This window comes from Eptesicus fuscus, chromosome 8, assembly GCF_027574615.1.
Source record: "Eptesicus fuscus isolate TK198812 chromosome 8, DD_ASM_mEF_20220401, whole genome shotgun sequence".
NCBI classification, from domain to species: Eukaryota; Metazoa; Chordata; class Mammalia; order Chiroptera; family Vespertilionidae; genus Eptesicus; species Eptesicus fuscus.
Window position 1 is genome coordinate 21431214 of NC_072480.1, and position 23156 is coordinate 21454369.

Consider the following 23156-nt stretch of genomic DNA (forward strand, 5'->3'; position numbering starts at 1 on the left):
GATGAGGCCTCGTGCACCTAGGCCCGGGTGAGCCCAAGTGGCCCTGGGTCTGGGAGAGGCCAAGCGTCCCTGGGTCCGGGTGAGACCATGTGTCCCAGGATCTGGGTGAGGCCTCGTGCACCTAGGTCCGGGTGAGCCCAAGTGGCCCTGGGTCTGGGAGTGGCCAAACGTTCCTGGGTCTGGGTGAGACCATGTGTCCCTGGATCCGGGTTAGGCCTCGTGCACCTAGGCCCGGGTGAGCCCAAGTGGCCCTGGGTCGGGGAGAGGCCAAGCGTCCCTGGGTCCGGGTGAGACCATATGTCCCTGGATCTGGGTGAGGCCTCGTGCACCTAGGCCCGGGTGAGCCCAAGTGGCCCTGGGTCTGGGAGAGGCCAAGAGTCCTGGGTCCGGGTGAGACCATGTGTCCCTGGATCCGGGTGAGGCCTCGTGCACCTAGGCCCGGGTGAGCCCAAGTGGCCCTGGGTCTGGGAGAGGCCAAGCATCCCTGGGTCCGGGTGAGACCATGTGTCCCAGGATCCGGGTGAGGCCTCGTGCACCTAGGCCCGGGTGAGCCCAAGTGGCCCTGGGTCTGGGAGAGGCCAAGCGTCCCTGGGTCCGGGTGAGACCATGCGTCCCTGGATCCGGATGAGGCCTCGTGCACCTAGGCCCGGGTGAGCCCAAGTGGCCCTGGGTCTGGGAGAGGCCAAGCGTCCCTGGGTCCGGGTGAGACCATGTGTCCCTGGATCCGGATGAGGCCTCGTGCACCTAGGCCCGGGTGAGCCCAAGTGGCCCTGGGTCTGGGAGTGGCCAAACGTTCCTGGGTCTGGGTGAGACCATGTGTCCCTGGATCCGGGTGAGGCCTCGTGAACCTAGGCCCGGGTGAGGCCACGTGCCCCTGGGTCTGGGAGAGGCCAAGCGTCCCTTGGTCCGGGTGAGACCATGCGTCCCTGGATCCGGATGAGGCCTCGTGCACCTAGGCCCGGGTGAGCCCAAGTGGCCCTGGGTCTGGGAGAGGCCACGCGTCCCTGGGTCCGGGAGAGACCATGTGTCCCTGGATCCAGGTGAGGCCTTGTGCAACTAAGCCCGGGTGAGGCCGTGCGCCCCTGGATCCATCCGGGTGAGGCTGGGTCCCAGGCCCGGGTGAGACCACGCGCCCCTTGGGTATGGGTGAGGCCACGTGCCCCTTAGTCCAGGTGATGCCGTGCCCCTGGGTTCGGCCGAGACCAAACCAGAGGGAGTCGGACCTCCACTACCACCATTTGTCCACCATCCAGAGCTGAGGGGTCAGTGCTGACATGTACACATAAGGAACTACTGGACATCGAAATTGGGTCTCAAAAGAACTGTTGGTCCAGGGGGAAGCTCGCTACAGATTGATTCATTTGCCTGTCAGCATAAATATTATTGCTCGTCTCACATTCAGTTCTTATTAGTATATATCTAGTGACATTTGATCTCGTTCATCTAGATGAAATGATGAACAACATAGACTGAGGAACAAGAACAGAACCAGAAGCAAGGAGGCATCGATCGGACTATCGGGCCTCAGAGGGAGGATAGGGGAGGGTAGGGGGAGGGTGGGGGGGAGGGGGAGAGTTCAACCAAAGGACCTGTATGCATGCATATAAGCCTAGCCAACGGTTAAGTTCAACAGGGGATTGGGGCATGCGTGGGGAGAGGGGTGGGATGGGAATGGGGGGATGAGGACAAATATGTGACACCTTAATCAATAAAGAAATATAAAAAAAAAAAAAAAAAAAAGAAAAGGCATGTTATTCATAAGCATCTCCACCCATTGAGTTCTCTTAGTCTTAAAAAGGAATCCATACATTTTCATCCCTACCGGAATAAAGCTGATTGAGTTAATTCCATTAAAATCAGGTGGAAACAACTGCCATCATCTGTGTAGATATTAAATGAACATTTTAAAAGGGGAGAAATGCTAAATTAAAAGGAAAAAAATTCACCCTCACTCTTACTATGTTATGTAGATGAGTAATAGGGAAAAAAACCTCAAATAGCCAAGAAAAGCTTCTGAATCTCATTTTCTTTGATGTGTTTGGAGATGAGTTCCCAGTTGTTGCATGTAATGTTCAGAGAGAGGTAACTATAAAGCTAAACAAGCTGCCAACCATGTCTTAAAAATTAATTGCGTCTTTTTTTTTTTTTTTTTTTTTTTGTGGGTGGTGGGTTTGGTTTTAGGATATGACAGCTCGTGATCTGCTACAGCAGAGATACACTCTTCCCAATGGAGACACTGCCTGGCGGTCCTCGCCCCTTGTGAATGCTGCTCTGGAGGGAAAGCTGGTCCTGTTGGATGGCATTCATCGGGTCAACGCAGGCACGCTCGCTGTGTTGCAAAGGTTTGCATGCGTCAGACACAAAAGAATACTCCAAGGAAACAGTAGACATGGAAGTCCCTCAATCTTCTCTTTTAAAACTGGGCTACATAGATCCTTAAAAACTTAAAATTCTATATCCAAGTAGAACAGACTTTTTAAAAAAGTCTGTGTTTTAAAAAACTTTTAAGTAGTGATTTGAATGACTTTTTATATATGCTTATTAATATATGCAGCAAGTCGCACATCTCCAGTTTCTACAGTTTGTCGGAGTCACCTCTCCACTGTTTACAACTCCTTGTGAATCATAGATTTACATTACTGGTTGATCTTGTTGGAATTTTTTTTGAGAGAAAACGTAGTTCCTTCTATAAAATTGCAATAGCTGTTTTATTATATATTTAATCTGAAAAGCTCACTTTGTGTTTACAAACTGGAACATTTAACTGTTGTTCTCTTACTGTATTTTAGGTGAGAAAAATATCCACACATTCCTAATTAACTGCTCTTGAATTTAATATTAAGAAAAAATTTCTTGTGTGATTTTTATGGAAAATATTCCCATTCTGTGTCATTGAAGATACTAATTTTTGTAGTTGTTCAAGCTTGATTCTATCACTTGTAGACATTTGGTTTCTAACTTTGACTTACCAGGAAAGTTCAAATAAGTGGAATGATTCCCTAACTAACTATTCAAAGTCTTTTTCCCTTGAAAACATGTAGGTACTGAGTATAATTAAAGATTCCAAAAACATTGTGTTAAAAATCCTGATTAGATTTGAGAGCATTTAAAAATACTTTCAGTGATTTATCATAAACAATCAATAGATTTATAATTTTTCTCTTCTAAACAGACTAATGCAGACAGAAACAAAATAACACTCCCCCCTTTTATTAGCTATCTCTTGCCCATTAGGCCAAGTAGCCATAGTAGCAGCAGCTACCATTAACTGAGTACTTACTCTGTGCTGGGCATTGTGCTAAGCCAGTGTGTCTGAAGTTCTCAACTTTGGGATCACCTTGTGGGCATGAAGCTTAAAAATGCTTGATGCCTGGGCTCTAGCCAACTTGAAATTTCAAAAGGTGCACCTAACCCTTCTCAGGAGATTCTAATGTGCAGCCAAGGTTGAGACCAACTGTAGTAAGCACATGCCTTCCATCAACGGTTTATGTGGTTGGTATTATAATCCTAATTGTAGAAAAGATAAAAGTTTAAAGAGGTGGAGTAATTCCCCCCTCCACAGTCATTCTTCTAAGGTGGTTTGAATCCAAGTCCAACTGACTCCACTGCCCATGCTTCTAACCTTCGCATTATGCAGTCTCCCTTCCCCTCAGTGCTTATAAGTGGACATGGTGTGGGGCAACTGTAATGTGGGCATCAGGAGACTTGGTGGCTGGAGTAAGACCTCGAACAGCACTTTTCAACCTCTGCAACATCTGGAAGACAATGCTGCCATACTGTGGATGGTTAGGTCAGCATCATAGTGGATACATGAAATAGCACTAGTTATTATACAGATTTTTGATCTTTTAAATCCTGTAATTCCAAAGATAGAAATATTTTGATTAGTTAAAAAGTTATATTGGACTCAAGGGAGCACATGCCAACTGCCTTATACATTAATTTGCACCTCATGGTTATCCTGAGTCACTCATTCAGCTGTTTTGTGTGTTTTTTTTTATCCCCCTCCTCCTCCACCTTTCCAGCTCCTCCTCCTCCTCGGCCTCCTCCTCCCTGTCCATATCTAGTATCCATGACTGCTGCCCTTTAGTACAGAAACCATTATTTTTGCCAACTATAATAGCACTAGCCAACTTGAAATTTTGAAAGATGCAACAAAAATTGTTAGATTCAATAATGGACATTATTAAAATATTAACTGACTGATTTCTACTTCTAACTTCACTGTTCAAAACTGATTCCTTTGTTTTCTGACTTTCCTCTGTCCCATTAGGTTGATCCATGATCGAGAGCTAAGCCTCTATGACGGCTCTAGGCTGCTGAGAGAAGACAGGTATATGCGTTTAAAAGAGGAGCTGCAAATGTCTGATGAGCAGCTACAGAAGAGGTAATTTTGTATACACCCAGGATGAGTTCCATACTCTCAGCCTAACTTACCTAAGTGTTTAAACATTTTGTAAGGACATTAGTTTTAAGAAGGTAGTTCTTCTGTTGTCCTAGCCAATCAGTTTTTGCACCATCTTGTTTCTTTTCAACAAACAAACAAAAAGTTTCATCAACTCAGCCCACTCCTAAGAAGTCATGGGTTCCTGGTTCAGGATTATCCTTTGTGGCTTCTTTAAGCATTTTCCAGAGATATAACCACAAAATGCTATATATGAGACTTGATGGGATCTTGGATCAGGACATAAAATGAAAACAGCTGTAAAAGACACTGTGGGGACACTGAATTAATAATAATTTTCTTAAGTATCATAATGGTATTGTGGTTATGAGGGCTAATATTCCTATTCTTAGGGACACAAGCTGAGATATTTAAGGGATAAAGTAGAAAGATGTTTATAACTTACTTCCAAATGTTTCAGGGGACAAAAGACATACAAACATGTACACACTACACGAAGAGAGGGAGAGAGATCAAGAGAGGGAGAAAAGAAATGTAAAATCTTAAGAACTGGTGAAATCTTGGTGAAGGATACGTGGGTGTTCATATTCTACTCTTTCAAGTTTTCTGTGGGTTTAAAAAATTTCAAAATAAAAAGATTGAAGGAAAATATTTTTTTCTGCTGCGTACTGTACTTTTCCTTAGAGGAGGTTTGGCAAATGTAAGTTATTTTCTGTCTCATTACATTTCCATGTTATTTTGACATAATTAGAGATTGTTACTTTGGATAATTCTTAGTCACTTAGTTGGATCTTATTTAATTAAAACTTAACTCGATCCAAAGGGTTTGCTGCCATATTTAAAACATTAAAATTCTACAAATGATAATTAAGTATTTATGTTTTAAGGAGAGTTTTGTTTAAAGATTGCCTTGGAATTTTTTCATTGAGAGGAAATGTTAAATTTTTTACTATCTCTGTATAAAATATTTAAAAATACACTTGATTGTACAACTATTTATGCTCCTGAGGTGCACATCATCACATTTCTCCACCCAGTAAGTGGTTTGATTGAGTGTTAGGGAGGCAAGGGATGAAGATCCCATTCATTTCACACCTTCAGTTTATGACATTCAGCTTTTGCATATGACTCATTTGTCAGAGAGAAGTTTTCATTTTTCAGGGAGATGAATTAAAGCAGTTGGGCAATGGCTCTCAGCAAGCCTGCCAGTCAGTTTCCCTTAGGACCTCAGGAGCATCGAGTTTGTAGCTAAACATGCAGGAAGTGATAACCCTTTTCTCTGAAAAGTACCCAAGTTCTCCCTAATGGTCACAGGCAGTTGTACAAATGAAAACACTTTCAGGAAAAGAGTAGCACTGAGCATCATACTCAGGGTTTGGCTCAGTGTGGTTAGTAGTCCTCCTTAAAGTGTCCCATCTTCGTCATTATTTATTTACAGCTCTCCCTTGAGTATAAACCAGACTCAGTTCCATTTCCAGAGATTTGGGTAGGTGGAGACAGGTCATAGCACTGCTTGGTTTCCTTCACTTAAATTTTATTTGAATTTTTTATTATTGTTAAACATTCATGAAACTTGAGCCAGCTAGTTTTTCAAGGCTTTTAATTTAAAATATCAGCCCTGTCATCTGTTCTAGGACACTCCTTTGCCATTCTCCAAAAGCTACCACTTTCAACTCTTAGCTGTTTCTTTTGGTATTTACCTCCATATCTCTAAACAATATACTTTCAGTGATATTTCTTGATATATTTTTCAGTATTTGCCACTATCTAGTGATTTCCTACAATGAAAAATTAAGATTTAGCATTCTTTCACCATTCTTCTTCCCGGTACACATACATACTTCCTATTCCCCATTCCTCTCCTACATAGTCATATAGTAACTAGGGGCCCAGTACATGAATTCATGCACCTTGAACTGTGGGCCGCGAAACTGCAGTGGGCACAGGGGCGGGTCTCAGCCCATCCTCTGTGCCCCTGCCTAGCCCCTCCCGCCGTGATCCCCAGTCCCCTGTCTGCCGGCAGCCCTGTTCCTGCCGCTCCCAAGCACTGATGGCACTGGCCCCGCTCGCACCTGCTGATGGCATGGAGCGATTGGGGCCGGTGCCAGTAGTGGGTGCGAACGGGGCCAGCGCTGTCAGCAGGTGCAAGTGGCGGCTGCTGCCCTGATTGCCCCTCAGGAGCAGGGGGAGGTGGAGAAGCCCTCAGGGGTGATCGGGGCCGGCAGCTACCGCTTGCACCCGCTAATGGTGCTGAGCATCGGGACCAGCACTGGGCGCCAGCAGCGGGTGTGAGCGCGTGGGAGCAAAGAATTTTTAGTAACCACCAGAGGCTCGCCCTGATGACAGTGATCAGCGCCCCGCCTTGGTCTGGTGCCCCCGCTCACCTGCTTCACCATTCTGCCATGGCCGACGCCCGCCATATTCCATGCTCTGCCACCTGCTGCTGATGCCTGCCATGTTCCACACGTGCCCCCTGGTGGTCAGTACACGTCATAGCAACTGATTGTTCAGTTGTTCCGCAGTTCGGTCTATTTGCATATTAACCTTTTATTATATAGGATTTTGTTTGGAACTTTATAGAGTGTTTGCATTAATACCACCGCGTAAGAACTATACACAGCTGAGCCATTCAGTAAACTACAGTTGTTTATCCTTTCTTGCATATATTTGTTTTCCTAAAGTTACTACTTGCCTACATGTGAAAAGTGGCAGATATATAAATAACTAATTACAATGCAGCTTTTAAATGTCAGACTAGAGATCTGTGTAGTAATGCTATGGGAACATAGGGGAGGAAGTGACCCTGTTTTCTATGTACTTATCACTTTTTCATCCAAACACTTCCCTATTGTCTCAGTCTCCTCTCAGCACATTTACCTTATCAGTGTACCTTCTGTCAATTTCATTTTCCTCCCATAGTGTATTCTGACTGGCAATAATTGGGACTTGTTCTTCATGCTTGTAGCTCATAATGCCATTCTACCTCTCTCTCCACTCCCACTTCCCCTTTCCTCTGGTCTCTTTTTCTGCAACTTTCATTAGTTAAATGTTGAACCTCCTGGGCTGGACTTCTAATTTTCTTTTCTCTCTTACATTCTGACAGTTTGTCAGGACTTCATTGACTTTTCAGAGGTGAGATATCTAACAACTGATTCTCCTCTCTGTCAGAAATATATCTACCATTTGAAAGCCTAATTTCTTTTTTTTTTTTTTTATCAGAATCTGTTCACCTGGTGATATGGATTGTTGGTGAATTTCTTTACATTTTCTTGGTTAACCTTGATTAAATTTTGTAGCCCATTTTTGTCTTTCTGAGAATGTGTTCTCCTATAGGGTTATATTAGGTTAGATTTTTTCCTTTAAGCCAATTGACAGTATTTCTTTCAAGGCTGTGTTTATTGGATAGATTGCTGACACCTTAACTAAAAGGACATAACACAGCCTAAAAAGCAGAAAATTTGTACTCAGTGAGGAAATTAATTTATTTCATGTATTGTTCTTGTAAGTAATATGACCCATTATCTAGCTTGGGTTGATTTTATATGCTATCTATATCTAATACGTTACTCTTGGCATTAGCATTAGACCTGCAGATTAGAAACTCATAGCCTAAGTCATCTGTCCTTTTCATTTCTGTACCTAATAGCAAACTGAAGTTCAGAAAAATGATCCTGTATAATAAAAGGCCAATATGCAAATCAACCAAACGGTGGAATTACTGGTCGCTATGATGCACACTGACAACCAAGGGGCAGACGCTCAATGCAGGAGCTGCCCCCTGGTGGTCAGTGCACTCCCACAGGGGGAGCTCCGCTCAGCCAGAAGTGGGGAGTGGGCCTAAGTTGGCAGTCGGACATCCCCCAAGGGCTCCCGGACTGCGAGAGGGCACAGGCCGGGCTGAGGGACTCCCCCCCCCCCCCAAATGCATGAATTTTGTGCACTGAGCCTCTAGTTATTTATGATAGTCTTTAAACAAACTCAGCTATCAATGTTTGGGGATTTTGAAATAGAAAAAAAGGTCAAAGTTATAATGAAGGGAAGGCAAATTTAAGAGCTTTGCCTCTAGACTCAAATTGGTAAATTTAGAAGCCTTTTGGGCTTTCAGATAGGAATAATTTTTATATTTGTGTTTGGCATGACTCCTTTAGTTACAAGTAATAAAAAATACTTAGTCTTATAAAGGAACTTAATGGCATCTCACATTTTCAAAGGAAGGACAAGAATGCAGTTGTGCCTAAGGAAATAACTGGAACCTAGGACTTTAATCTTGTCAGGACTCTCTGTCTTACTCTATACTTTATCTCTTTCTAATGTCACAACACCTGGCACATAGTACATCACTTAACAAGTGTTTTTGAATGAGTAACTAAATTTTAACTTAGGATAAATTCTAGGAAAGTCAAGGTAAAGCTGATTCTATTAATCTAGTTTTAGATGACCTTCTAAGCTGGCAATGTTTCTTTTTATGAATCTTTTAATTAGGAACACTTTGCCTTTTAATGACAAGTCTGATGCCATAGGATCTTATAATTAGCAACTAACTACCAAGCCTTTCAACTTCATAGTGTGAAACCTTGTATTTGACTCCTTTGCTGGACTTCATTGTATATCATGTGAGTGATATTGTTTGTTTTAATCAATTCTACTCAAAACCCTAGTGGCAATATTACCTTTAGAGGGTAATATCATCCCATGCTAAGAGAAAGGAGAGATGAAACTCACACACTTGCCAAGATATTCAGAAGAAAACAAAATGCAGGTACATAACTAGCATTTCTCCAGAAATGGACTGTTAGTTGCCATTAACTATTATAATGGAGCCAAATAGTTAAGTGATTAGGCTGCTAGCATATCAGGAAGTAGGATATGTGTGGAGAAAAATCAGATAAGTACTTTAACGATTTCGGATAAGGAAAAGTCCTCCCGAAACAACAGGTAGGTCCAAGCCCCTGACCACATAATCTGTAATTGAGAGGCCACACCATAATTTGTAAGTCAAGTAAAAGCAGTTTTTAGAAATGCTCATGTGAAATGTCTGGATGAATTCATGAAAACTATCAGACATGATTTCTTTTCTCTAGGTAGGGAAAAAAGACTTATCTACAGATATTCAAGCAGAGCATAAGATAATTTGTCCAAAGGACTTGTTCTGGGAAAAGAGGGAATGATTACAACATAGATAGTACGTGAAAGTCTTGAGGATAAAGTGATCACTCAGAATTTCTCGTAATTAATTAGGTAGTCACGTAACAGAATCTGGACACAGAAAATTCTGTGATTTGAAAGCTAAAAGGGAAAGTTATCCATTTTTCACTTCTGTTAAGTGGTTTGTTATAATCCAGAGATCTCTGCTTCGTAGCCCAGCAACAGATGTTGGATTCATCCTTGATCCTCTTCTCTCCTAGTTAGAAGAGCAATTAACATGAAAGCAAGTTAGGTGGTTAGAATTTAAATAACATGATGGTCATTGCTCTGGACTAATATATACTAGTATATATTGCCTGTGGCTTGCTTTTTTGATACTGACTTTAGCAGGGTACCTGCCCCAATTTAAAGAAGGCGGTTTCTAAGATAGAAGGTAGGTTAGGCAGAGAAGTGTATGCTGACTACAGAAATGTTATTAAGCTATTGAATAACAGGATGAGAAGGACTTTTTTGTTTGCTAGGTTCTCCCCAAAGGCTTCCTTATATATAAATAGGTCATATGGAAAGTTATTTCCTGATGATATTAGGTTCTCCAAGTCTGAAAGTTAGAGAAGAGAGTACTTCTGAGGATCTGCCAACTAATTTCAGGTGGTTTCACATACTGGTGGGTAATACAAAGGCTGAAGTGGTGCATAATTGGGAATTAAGACACAGCACTATTAAAATTTAAACTCAAGGGTAACTTTAATTTTACCAGAATTTACCAACAAATAACAAATGAAACTAAAGACATGGCTTAACTTTAGATAAATAGATATTATTCCCTAAATATTAAAAATTTTTAAAGCAAATAATCTTACAAAAAGATTTTTAAAATACAAATATTGGAGTCAATATGTTTGCTTGGAGGGTGAGTATAAATTTTTAGAGAGTACTTTTCAATGCTTCTCAGCAATAAAAAGGAGTGAATTATTGATATACATAACAATGTAGAAGATAATTATGCTGAGTGAAAGAAGCCAGACCAAAAAGAGTACATACTGTGTGATGCCATTTATATAAAACCCTAGAAAATACAAGCTATAAAAATAGTTTCCTAAGGGTGTGAGAAAGGGCAGGAGTGAGGGATTACAAAGGAGTCAGAGGATACTTTGGGGGTCATAAATGTTTTCATTCGCTTGATTATAATAATGGTTTTATTACAATCAAATATATAAATATCAAAAATTATCAAACTGTACACTTTAAATATGCAGTTTAGTATATGTCAGTTATACTTGAACAAAGCTGTAATAAAACAAAAAAGAGGTTATAATACACTCCAATCTTTTGAAGGAAATATGGTATATTTTTGTCGGTTTGTATATAAAGGAACTTGAAAGAATGATATAGAAGGTTTCTGCAAAGACATTAATCATGAACCAGAAGAGGATTTTGTAACTGGCCTTCCATACCGGAATACTAATGCTCCATTTCAGAACCTACAGGTTATGCAGTTCAGTTCACACCCCACATTTCCCCTTTTTTTCTATGCAATGTAGCAAACTCCATAGACACACTCTTTACTCATCTTTATACCACCCAAGGTCTAGTGTAATTCCTGAAGAGAGCAGATGCAAATTAAATAAATAAATGCATTGCTATAGTTCATCACCATCACTGCAAGAAACTTTTTAAAGACCTTTGGTGGAAACCACAAAACAAAAGGAAGTGATAGGAACTGAAAATAATGTGTTCATTCCCAAAAGCAGAGCAACTAGTCTAAATCTGGTCTTGAATGAATTTGTGAAACAAGGTAGATTCTCTGAATAAAAGAGACGAAACCAGTACATATAATAAGCAATTAGACCCTTCAGAGTCACAGAATTTAAAATTGTTCCTTGACCATAAAAATGTTTAGGATTATTTTTTCAACTCAGAATCGAGTTAAGGCTTTTTCTTTTGAGAATCAAACACAAAGACTTAGGCATACAATACTGGATCTAGCCCTAGCTGGTTTGGCTTGGTTTTTAGAGTGTTGGCCTGAAGGGTCTTGGGTTCGATTCCGGTCAAGGGCATGTACCTCAGTTGCAGGCTGGTTGGGGCACGTGCGGCAAACAATCTGTGTGTGTCTCTCTCCTGTTAATGTTTCTCTCTATCTCTCCCCCTCCCTTCCACTCTCTAAAAATCAATGGAAAAAATATCCTCGGGTGAGGATTAACAACAACAAAAACCCTGGATCTACCTTAAATTTAAAAAAACAAAAAACTTACATGACCCAATTCGCTTAACAAGCAGATGCTTGAGTTTCTGGGAAAGTAGGAGACAAAGCTCAGATCATAACTATCTTTAAACCTAAGAGTAAGAGTAAAAGGGTCCAGAGAAATCTACGGATCATGGATCTGCCCAGTGTCCAGTTATGGTTCACCACTGACGTATATAATAAAAACTGAGAGATTATAAACTATTTTCAATGTTCAATCACAATAAAAAAAATAATATATTCAACAAAAATGAAAAAACACACCCAACAACAACATTAGAGCATATATAATTAAAACTGAGACTAGGCCACTGATCTTTACTGCTTCCCTGAGATAACCAGAAGCCTTTTCTTGGCAAAATAAACTATTGGTAATTCATTATTTTCTCAAGAAAATCTCACCCTCCTCATCTATGCTCAGACCAACGGCAGGAAGAGACACATTTAGCAACGTATAGTATTTGTACTCAGCCTTTCCCCAAAGAAGTTTTTCTCATCAAAGGAAGCAGTTCTATTTTGGTTCTTACTTCCTGTGAGAAATGCGGGCATGATGGCCACACACCGGACATCATGCCTGCATTTCTCACAGGAAGTAAGAACCAAAATGATGTCCGGTGTGTGGCCATCATGCTATTTCTAACTAGCATGTTCATGGTATTCCTGGTGTTTTGCAGCAAGAGGAGAAATGTCTCTTAACATTTCCTAAGCCATTTTTAAGGCTATCTTAGCCATGTGATTACCTGCAAAGAATGTAAAAGTCCTCAGAAACAATAAAGGAATGCATATGGTTGGGGTGAATAGATCACAATAAGGGATTTCTAGTTCCTTCTCCAAAAACTACTCAAGTCATTCCACAAACCATGGGAAGTCTTATCTTATTCTTTTATGTATACTAGAATATTTACATTTTCAGATTCCCTAGCAGAAATTTATAAAAGAGATCACCTTAAAAATCATAATATTTCCTATAAAATGACAAGAGTGAATTATATAAAAGTTGTTTTCTCTACCTTTTTAAGACCTAAGTATTCTTATTGCCAATCCAAATTTAAATTTAATCCAACCCCTATGCTGCTTAAATTTTCTATATTATGAAAAGTTTCCTCATCTTGAATCATACTTCTCTGTCTTTCTAATTTTGACATATGGTGGGTTTCTTGCAAGACAGGAAATTTTGAGGGGATTTGGATAAAGAAAAGAGATGTATGTACTAGATGGGATTTTGTTTCTAGGGATGATGGAGAAAATTTATAGGCACAGTAGCATATCCAAAGCAGTGTTTTGTTCCAGGGATGGAGTTTCACCTATGGATATGGTACATCTTATATTAGCAGTAGGTGATTCTTTCTGTTGTTGTTTTAATCTTAGGTTCTTAGAATATCCTGACTTTTTTCGAAGTCTGTTCTTTGGATAATAACTTTGATTATATTAGCAGCATTATAGATTTATCATTGTCTAGGCTATAGCTACCATGACCTAATTTCTAATGTGATAGGTTATGTTTTTGTTTTTTTTCTCTTTTAGATCCATTTTTCCTGTCCACCCGTCCTTCAGAATCATTGCCTTGGCAGAGCCCCCTGTTATTGGAAGCACAACACAGCAGTGGCTGGGGCCAGAATTCTTAACCATGTTCTTTTTCCATTACATGAGACCACTTGTCAAAAGTGAAGAAATCCAAGTAATTAAGGAAATGGTAAGAATGAGGCCAGCTCTAGCCAGTTGCCTTCAGTTTTTCTCTTTTTAAGGCACTCTTACCCCTACTGGAGCAGAACTGGACATTTTTGGCTTCTCCCTACTTATTCCCAAATGCCCTTATAAAATGGTTCTCAAATGTTAACATTTTGCAGAATCATCTGGAGGATTTGGTAAAATGCAGATGGCTGAGTCAGTAGGTCTGGGATACGGTACATGATAATTTGCATTTCTGAAGTTCTTAGGTAATGCTGATGTTGCCACTGGTCTTGGGAACACTCTGGGAACCATGGATGTATGCTGTCTCCCCTCTTTCCTTGTGTGGAGGCAGTTTGGTGGTGCCTTTTCCTTTTATATTCAGTCAAAAGTGACTATTTTAAGTTCCTACTATAAAAGGAGGTGAAGTGTATGTTGTTCCTTAGGTTCTGTGGCAAATACCAAGGAATCCTGGGCTCCTCAGGAATGTAATATATCCTATCCTATACCTACCTGATTCTGTGTCTAGTGGCTTGAAGTATAGGTAATCCATTACTTCAGAGTCTGGCTGAAGCAGGCATTGTGCTTAGCATTTTCTAGAACTATACTATTTAGTGTAATAGCACTGGCCATAAAATTTTAAAATTTAGTTTCTAAGTCATATTTCAGTAACTACATGGGTTTTGGCTAACATATTAGAAAGCATAGGTAAAGAACATTTCCATCATCATCATAGAAAGTTCTATTCGATGGTGTTCTAGATCACAAATAAGTAACTTTTTTTCCTAAAAAGTTAATACTCATTCCCCTTAAAATACTAGAATGAACTTTTTAGATCTTGTCAGCATGGTGGTGGATAAGGGTGTAGGTTTGAAAGATAAACAACTCGTCTTTAAATGCCAAATTCACTGCTTGTTAACTTCCAGATCTTGGGCAGATTATTCAACCATAATTTCTTTATCTGAAGATGGAGATAATAGTACTTCTTATATCACTGGATTGATTTAAATAATAAATAAGATAAAGTATGTACTGAATAGAACTTAGAATTTTGAAAAGTTTCAATCACTTAAATGATCAAAGTTTACTTCTGAAATGGCCATGTTTTACCAGTTGTTCTAACATCGCTTTCTGATTTTTTAAATTAAAGTTTAAATTTGTTATTGTTTAAGTAAATTTTTCTTATAATTAATTATGTATTTAATTAGATTAAAATGTTATAGTTAAGACACTTAATGTGTGTCATTTGGGCAACTATTCAGAGTTCATTGATAAATTAATCATGTGCCTTGGATATGAAGTTTAAAAGTTCTGAAAAATTGACAGCTTGAGTATCCATTATTTATACAAGGATACCTTATGTGACTTAGTAGACATCAATGTAAGATTACTACTAATGAAGGAGTTTGGTTTCAGTAAGAAAATGCCTAAATTAGTTTTAAAAATCATGCTGAAGCTAACAAAAAAGGAAATGATAATATATGAAAGTTTTTATAGGCATACTATATGCCAGTTTTTGAGTTAGAGTCTCCTTTCAGTTTTATGCTGGTGACAGAATTGTAAATGGAGAAGAGTGGCTTGGTTTTACTGACCTGATTCTTACAGAGAAAAGCGTGGGTATAAGCATTTCCTGAGAATAAGTAAATTTATCCATGAATTAATCATGTAAACTGTAATCAGAGTTTTTCTAAAAGTGTAATTCTAATATTATTTACTAAGTAGCCATAGTTTATGATTTATTGATCAGATATTCCAAATCATTCTTTCTGTCTTTCCTCAATTCTCTCATAAATAGGTACCAAATATTCCTCGGGACGCTTTGGACAAATTGTTATCATTTACACACAAACTCAGAGAGACACAGGATCCAACGGTAAGTCTGGATTTTCTATTGCTGATAGGCTGCTGCTTTTTGTTCTTAGAGTTCAGTGCTTTAAAATCTGTTTTTTAAGCTGGCATTTTTATTCCTGTGTTACGCTTTGTCCTATGCATATGTCTTACTCTTTGAATGATTTTAATATTCTTCTAGCTCCTCATGGCTGATATTATAGAAAACAACTTTAGCTCTAGAGGTGTACTTGGTACTCCTGGGGTTTGGCCCTGTCTCTTCTACCTCCTATGCTGAGCAATTTCATCTATTCTTATGGCTTCAAGTACCACCTCTATGATAATGCCTACATCTTTATCTTCACCCTCTAACTTCTCTTTTCTGATTTCTTCTTTATCTATAATTGTATTTCCATGCTGGGATAGTATTTTGGAAAGATCTAGGGCTGTCACTAACTCTGAGTCTCAGTGTTCTCATCTGCAAAATGGGAACAGTGCCTGTACCTCATAAGTTTGTTGTGAGATGATGGGATATAGAACTAAATGATCTTTCTCCTTTATATCGACCTATTCCTTATATAATTTCCTGACTTTATTAATAACCTGGCTACCAAGTTACCTAAATTAGAAGCTTTGACATCATTGTTGATTCCTTGCTTTCCCACTATTTCTACTTACCCTGAAGAAATATCGCATCAACTTAGCATCTTGATGTGTAAACTGTGCTCTTATCTATTGTCGGTAACTATCCTAGTATTGGATTTCATAATCTTTCTCCTAGAATATTGTTATTTCCTCTTGTCTGCCCTCTTCACCAATAATCCATTCCTCTTGTGGCCCTCTATTACTTTTCTTGTACCTGTTATAACAAACTAGAGGCCCGGTGCATAAATTAGTACACGGGTGGGGTCTGGCTGTTTCCACCCTCGATCAGGGTGGGGGGGGCCAATTGGGAGTGGGGTGGGCGGTTGGCCAGCCAGCCCTGCCCCCTGGTTGAACTTCTGGTCAAGGGGATAATTTGCATATTAGCCTTTTATTATATAGGATTACTATAAATTGGTGGTTTATGACAAAAGTTTATTTTCTCACAGTTCTGGACACCAAAAGTTTGAAATGGGTATCACTGAGCTGAAATCAGGTATCCGCAGGGTCACATCCCCTTGGAAGCTCAAAGGAAGACTACATTCCTTTCCTGTTCCAGTTTCTGGTGGCTGCTGGCATTCCTTGACTTGTCACTTCAGTCTCTGCCTCTGTCTTCAGATCACCTTCTCGTCTGTGTGTCTATGTCAAATCTTTTTCTGCCTCTATTTCATAAGGATGCATATGATTGCATTTAGTGGCCATCCAGATAATTCAGGATAATCTCCACATCTCAGAAATCTTTAATGTTATCTGCAGCGTCAGCTTTGCCATAAAAGGTAAAATTCACAAGTTGTTTGTTTCTAACCGGCACAGGAGACCTCATCTCCAACTACTCATTCTTTTCAGCTACACCATTCTCCTTGCTCTTTCTTGAACACTTGTGCCTGCCTCAGGGCCCTTGCCACTTGGTGTTTCCTCTGCCTCGATTGCTCCTCGAAGGTAGCTACAGGTTTGCTCCTTCACCTCTTTTGGATTTACTCAGATGTCTTCTTTTTGGTGAGGCCTTCCTGAAGCACTCTGTTTACTAGCAGAAGCACATATCTTCCACATTTTATTTTTTTCTCTTTGTTTTAAGGTTCATCATAGGGCTTATTACCCTTTGTCAAAATATATATTTTATTCCTTTTTTTTTTTACATCCTCATCTGAGGACATTCAGTGTGTGTGTGTGTGTGTGTTTGAAAAAGAGAGAGAGAGGGAGAGAGAGGGAGAGGGAGAGAGAGAGAAAAGAGAGAGATGAAAGAGAAATATTGGTTGTCTGCCTTCTGTTTGTGTTCTGACTGGTGATTGAACCAGCAACCCCTCGGTGCACAGGACAACATTCAACCAACTGAGCCACTCTGGCCAGTCTGTTTTACTCATTTTTTATTGTTCATTTTTCCTCACTCAGATTTTAGTTGTGGGATGGCAAGGTCTTATTTGTTGTGGTTGCTTCTGTATCTGGAACTTTACCTACTACGTAGTCGATGTTCAACAAATATCTGTTGAATGAATGAATGAATGAATCTCCCATATTGTCCCAGGAGTGATCTTTGCCAAATCCATTTCCTAAGTTCTCCCCTTCTTTAAAACTGTAAAGGGATGGATTCTCTTTGTCTGTAGACTGAAGGACAACCTGCTAAGCATGCCTGCTGAGTTCCATCTCACCCTGGCTGCTTTTCCAGCCTCATTTCCTACAGCCTGTCCTGAAGCACCCTCAGTTCTACCACACTTCGCTTCTCGCTGTCTTTTAAGCCCATTGCTTAACCCAGCGGTCGCCAACAGGTGGTCCGTGGACCACTGGTGGTCCATGAGGTCCGAAAGGTTGGCGACTGCTGGTTTAAGGAAACCTTTAGAGCAGCGGGCGACCCACATGCCTCTGCCTTAGGTGATGCCTGGAATTCGCTTTCCCTCTGTCCACTTGCACTCAGGATCCCTGTTCTTTCAGGTGTCTCTCAGTCCCCTTAGGCAGAAGTAACCTCTATATCCAGTCTGCTTTATGACATTTGGCCTAGATTTCTCATATTGACCTATTGCAGCTGTAGCACAGTGTATTTTTATCTCCCCAATTAAAATATGAACTCCTTGAGGCCACTTCTTATTCATTCCTTTATTCCCATTTCCTGATCTGGTACCTGGCATATAGTAGACACTTAGATGTTTGATGAAGGAATGAATAAATTAATTAATAGATTGTCTTTAGAGTTTCGTCTCCCTGAGAACATGCTACATTTTTGTAAAAGAAATGTCTTTAAGAGGTGCAAGAGAAAAATTATTTTTAATCATTTTGATCAGAATTTTTGTATCTTTAAGGTGAAGTACTATTTTTAATTATGCTAATATGAAAAATCCTTAAGGTGTACTCTTAAACTGCATAACCATGGTAACTAAAGGAATGTGCTAACATCCTCACTTGCTCTTTTGGAAATTTGATATTACACATGTTAAATATATTAGGGATTTTTCAACTAAAGTACACTCTCATTTTTTAATGACTAATATGAGAGCAGAGATAACCAAACCTTTTATTTAACACTAAAATGGCTGATTATAAAGCTTCATTTGATTTTTTAACACTGGATGCTATTGCAAAGCATTTTTATATTAACTGAGGTAGTTGGTATTGTTAGGGCTTTTTGGCCAGTGATGCAGGCTGTGAAAGAATTCACAACTGAAAGAAGAGATGGATGGAGAGAGAAAGTTTATTTTACTTTCCCAAAAGGTCTGGTGCATTGCTAATCAATACAAGGGCAAAGAACAAAAGTGGCACTCTCCCTTTTAAAGCCTTGGCTGCTGTTGCTAGGTGACAAGGCAGGGAGGAGGATTTGGGGGCTGAAATTGAGCAGACATCAGAGGGGTTGTAGTTTGTTTGTTCTTCAGGAGACAATACAGGCAGATGTCCTATGGAGGTGTCTTATCAGTATTTTTCTAAAGTCTGTAAAACATTCTTAGAGCAAAAGTTAAGAAGAGTTCAAAAGAGGCTTGCTTGAAGAGGAGGGGGAAGGGGACTTTCTATTAGAGACTTCATGGGGAAATTATCCCTGAGTTGTAAAAATAGCAGGGAGGAGGAGTATGCAAGAGTGTAGCCTTGAGAGTAGCTTATCTTGTTTTGCAGTTGAACAGAGGAGCTGTTTGAATCAGAGGAGCTAACAGTCTTGGGATTAAATTACCAGGTGCTTCTCATAAATTGTGGCAGGCTACAGCAAAGAAAAAGAAAAGCCTTTTTCCTATCCTAATGGGTATTTTTGAAATTCATACGAAATCATTACTGAATGAAATGTGAGGCCTGAACTGTGTCATGCTTGGGATGAGATTAGAATGTTATACCCTAGAAAGTTGCATTATGGTTTAATAGGATTCTTGTCATGGGAATCTCTGGTTTGGAGTTATTTGTCAAACATTTTCCATGATTAAAATAGGAATTTTTCATGGTCCCAGGTATTAAGGATGGGAATTGCTGGTCATGTTTAACTTCTGATACTTTCAGCCATACCATCTGAAATAATCTTATCCTCAATTCTTTTCTCTTTCTCATACCCATCAGTTGCCAAGTCCTTTGAAGCAAGTGTTGATCCTGTCCCTCCATTCTTTTTGCCAATAACCTTACTGTAAGGCTTTATCTTTTTGTAGGTAGATTACTGTCCTTCAACCACTTTACATACTGCTGCCAGATTAATCTTCCTAAAGTCAAGTTACGGTGTTGCACATAAGAAAGTTCTACTGCCTTTAGGAGCCAGGCTAAACACCTCAAAGTGTCAGTCTTTGATATTTGGGAGCAAGACTTCCAGCAGGACCCTCTAATAAATCTGGGCTGGCTTTCTCATGTTCTGTATGTATTTCTGTTCCTTTTGCATTCATGCCTTTGTTCATAGCATTTCTTTTTTCCATTTGAGCATTATAAGCCCCTATGCAGTTGTCAAGTGCTCTACTTATTTTGGCAGTAAATTATATGCTATTTTGAATTGCAACATTTTCTTTCTTATATTTAAATATTGTCTCCATGTCTAGAATGCAAATTTGTTGGAAACAAAGATGAACCAATGTTTGCTTATAAATGAGTTATTTGAAACTTAGAATGTGTTTTTAATAGATAAAGGGAATATTTCATAAGTGGTGGTCTTGCTTTCAACCTAGTTCCCAAAGGGTCATTTAACCCCTGTCATAGCTGAAATATCCTATATACTAAAGATGTAATATGCAAATGGTCGTTATGCTGTGAAGTGTAACGAGTGACCGCGCTTAACGACCTGATTAAGGATCAGCAAGAGGGTGGGGCATCGAGTTACAAGCGGGCGTCGGAGAGCTACAGGAGGGGGCAGGGCAGCAAGCTACGAGGGAGGGGGGGCGGGGTGTGTGTGGAAAGAACTACAGGAAGGCGGGGCAGCGGGCGGAGAGCTACTGGTGAGCTACTGGCACATGGATCCATGCACAGGGCTACTAGTAATATTAATAATAGCAGATCAGAGTTTCATGGGACTATGAAATACATGAGGAAGGAGAAATCAATTCATTCTTTCTTCCTTGGGACATACAGAAATGACCTTAACAGAAATGTTGAAATAAGCAAAAAAAATAGTATGCCTTTTGCATCCTCCCATCATCCATTTTGAACCCTTTGTTAATGTCACAGAGTCCCCTTCTCTGCTCCCTTAGGTGCTCAGGACCACTATACTGCCCTCATAACTCGCTGTGACATTTCAGAGAGCTAGTTGCTTCAAAAGTTCTTTCCTCTGGTTTTCACTGAAAACCCTTATCTCCTAATGTTAGTGATCTATGTTAAGAATTAGGCCAAAAATAATCTGATTTATTAAATTCATTCTAATGTACAGGCCACATCTTCTTTCTCTGTTAAGCTTTTTTTTTTTTTTTTTTTCATTTTGAAGAGGCTGACTTTTAATAATTACTGGTATTTTTTCATTCCGTATGTGTTGGACCTACACTAAGTGCTATAGAATAATTTTCTAATTGAATCCTCATAACAACCTTAAAGATGAAGGCATTATTATTGCCATTTTAAAGATGAGGAAACTGAGGCCCAAAGAGATTAAGAAATTTCTCAAGGTCACATAGCTAATAAATGGGAGCCTGATATGTCTGATTTCAGAGCTTATAAACTTTGCCATTACATTATGCTTCCTGCCAAAATAATTTTAAATTCAAGTTAGCAAATATTTATTGGTATTTACATGTCCTAAGTTCTGTACTAGCAACTCTACTACTGGGATTTGGGGAAGTATAAGAAAACAAATAAAATATTCTGGCAGTATGGCGGAAGGATCCTGAACAGCAAGCTGCTCCCCAAGTGACAAACTCGTTGACATCTCTGTGGTCAGCAGCCTAATTGCCCATTAATCTTTTTCTGTATTTCAAAAGCCATAGTTTACTTAAAGCTCTAAGCATTTTCAGGATATATTAACAGTTCAGCTTTGTATAAACAGAAAAAAATAGTTTATTGTACATAAGGGCTATTTTTAAGTCGAGAGTGACCTATATTATGTTATATCCTTCCTTCATTTAACCTCCACCTCCCCCAAAAGACATGTATACACAACTTTTAGTATAATGAAAACACTTTAATTGATAAACACTTTTTATAGATTAAAAAGACTATCTTCAAGAATGTTTTAAATGTGCCAAAACCGGTTTGGCTCAGTGGATAGAGCGTCGGCCTGCGGACTGGAAGGTCCCAGGGTCGATTCCGGTCAAGGGCATGTACCTTGGTTGCGGGCACATCCCCAGTGGGGGGTGTGCAGGAGGCAGCTGGTCGATGTTTCTCTCTCATCGACGTTTCTAGCTCTCTATCCCTCTCCCTTCCTCCCTGTAAAAATCAATAAAATATATAAAAAAAAAAGAATGTTTTAAATGTTAATTGGTTTCTATTTATTTTTATTTGTAATTCATTAACAGTGCATATTTATTTAAGTTTGGCCTTGTCCTTCAGGAATAATGAATTCTGCTATGATACCCATCTAAAGGGACTTGCAGCAAGTTGAAACAAGACTCTTAACAGGCTGTCTTTGCCTTTTAATAGGCACAGTCATTGGCAGCATCACTTTCTACCAGACAGCTGTTGCGAATTTCTCGTCGGCTGTCACAGTACCCTAATGAAAATCTTCACAGTGCTGTCACTAAAGCCTGCCTTTCCAGGTAACCATATTCTCCCGTCTTACTGAATTCAAGTTTCTGCATCTTTGCTAAAATAGTAACATAAGTTCAATTGATAGTCTGGGCTCTGAATATGTAGCTGTTTCAGCCTTGTGTAAAACTTTCAGAACATATCTTATTTAGGCATAACAACAATTTTAAGAGGTACTTTATAGATAAGAAAACTTCTTAAGTCACATGAGGGAAGGCAGGGCCACATAATGGTAAATAAGTAAAAGTATGTTTGAGGATTGAACATCAGGTTCATGTGTTTTCCGAGTTAGTGTTCTTAATTATTATACTTAACTAGTGACCCAGTGCATGAAATTTGTGCACATTAAAAGGGGATTAATTAGAGGAAATAATTTAATATTGCTATTTGCCCTTTCTCTATAATAGAAGTGTCAGAGATAAAAGAAAATTAGTAAAATGTATATGAAAACCTTCCTCCTGTCAGAGTCTGGGGCTCACCACGGGACCCAGAGTCAAGTCCCCGCCAACCCACATGCACCTCAAAATCGCGTGAGACCCAGACCCGGCCGGCCCCCCTACACTGGGCTAGGTCCAGACCTGGCCAGTCCCACCCTTGTCAAGCCCTGCCGGGCAGGGGTCATAGTTCTCCGTCAAGCCCTGCCAGGTGGAGGAACTGAGATCCCCTATCAGGCTCCGCTGGGTCGGGGGCATGGCCTGAGGTCCCCCATCAAGCCCCGCCAGGCAAGGGGGCGCAGCCGCAGGTCTCCCATCAAGCCTCTCTGGGCAGGGGTGCAGCCTGAGTTCCCCGACCCAGCACTGGGGGTGCACCTTGACGTCCCCCGTCAAGCCCTGCTGGTGGAGGGCATGGCCTGAGGTCCCCTGTCAAGCCCAGCCAGGCAGGGGAACACAGCCTCGGGTCCCCTGGCCCGGTGCTGGGGTGGGGGGCATGGCCTGAGGTCCCCTGTCAAGCCCAATCAGGCGGAGGGTGCAGCCGCAGGTCCCCTGGCCTGGTGCTGGGGCGAGGGACATGGCCTGAGGTCCCCTGTCAAGCCCCATGGGGGCGGGGGAGGGCGTAGCCTCAGGTCCCTGCTGATTGCTCATTAAGGCTCCTTATGGGAACTTGGCCTCAGCT

General features: G+C 40.4%; 1 protein-coding gene across 1 annotated transcript in view; it reads left to right on the forward strand.

Annotated features, from left to right (window-relative positions):
• Positions 1 to 23156, forward strand: part of VWA8 (von Willebrand factor A domain containing 8) — a 402578-nt gene that overhangs the window by 133362 nt on the left and 246060 nt on the right. The window contains exons 13-17 of the mRNA XM_054719826.1: positions 2182 to 2342; positions 4274 to 4387; positions 13317 to 13485; positions 15256 to 15333; positions 21939 to 22054. Coding sequence (XP_054575801.1) covers positions 2182 to 2342; positions 4274 to 4387; positions 13317 to 13485; positions 15256 to 15333; positions 21939 to 22054 — 638 coding nt within the window. The remainder of the gene's footprint in view (positions 1 to 2181; positions 2343 to 4273; positions 4388 to 13316; positions 13486 to 15255; positions 15334 to 21938; positions 22055 to 23156) is intronic.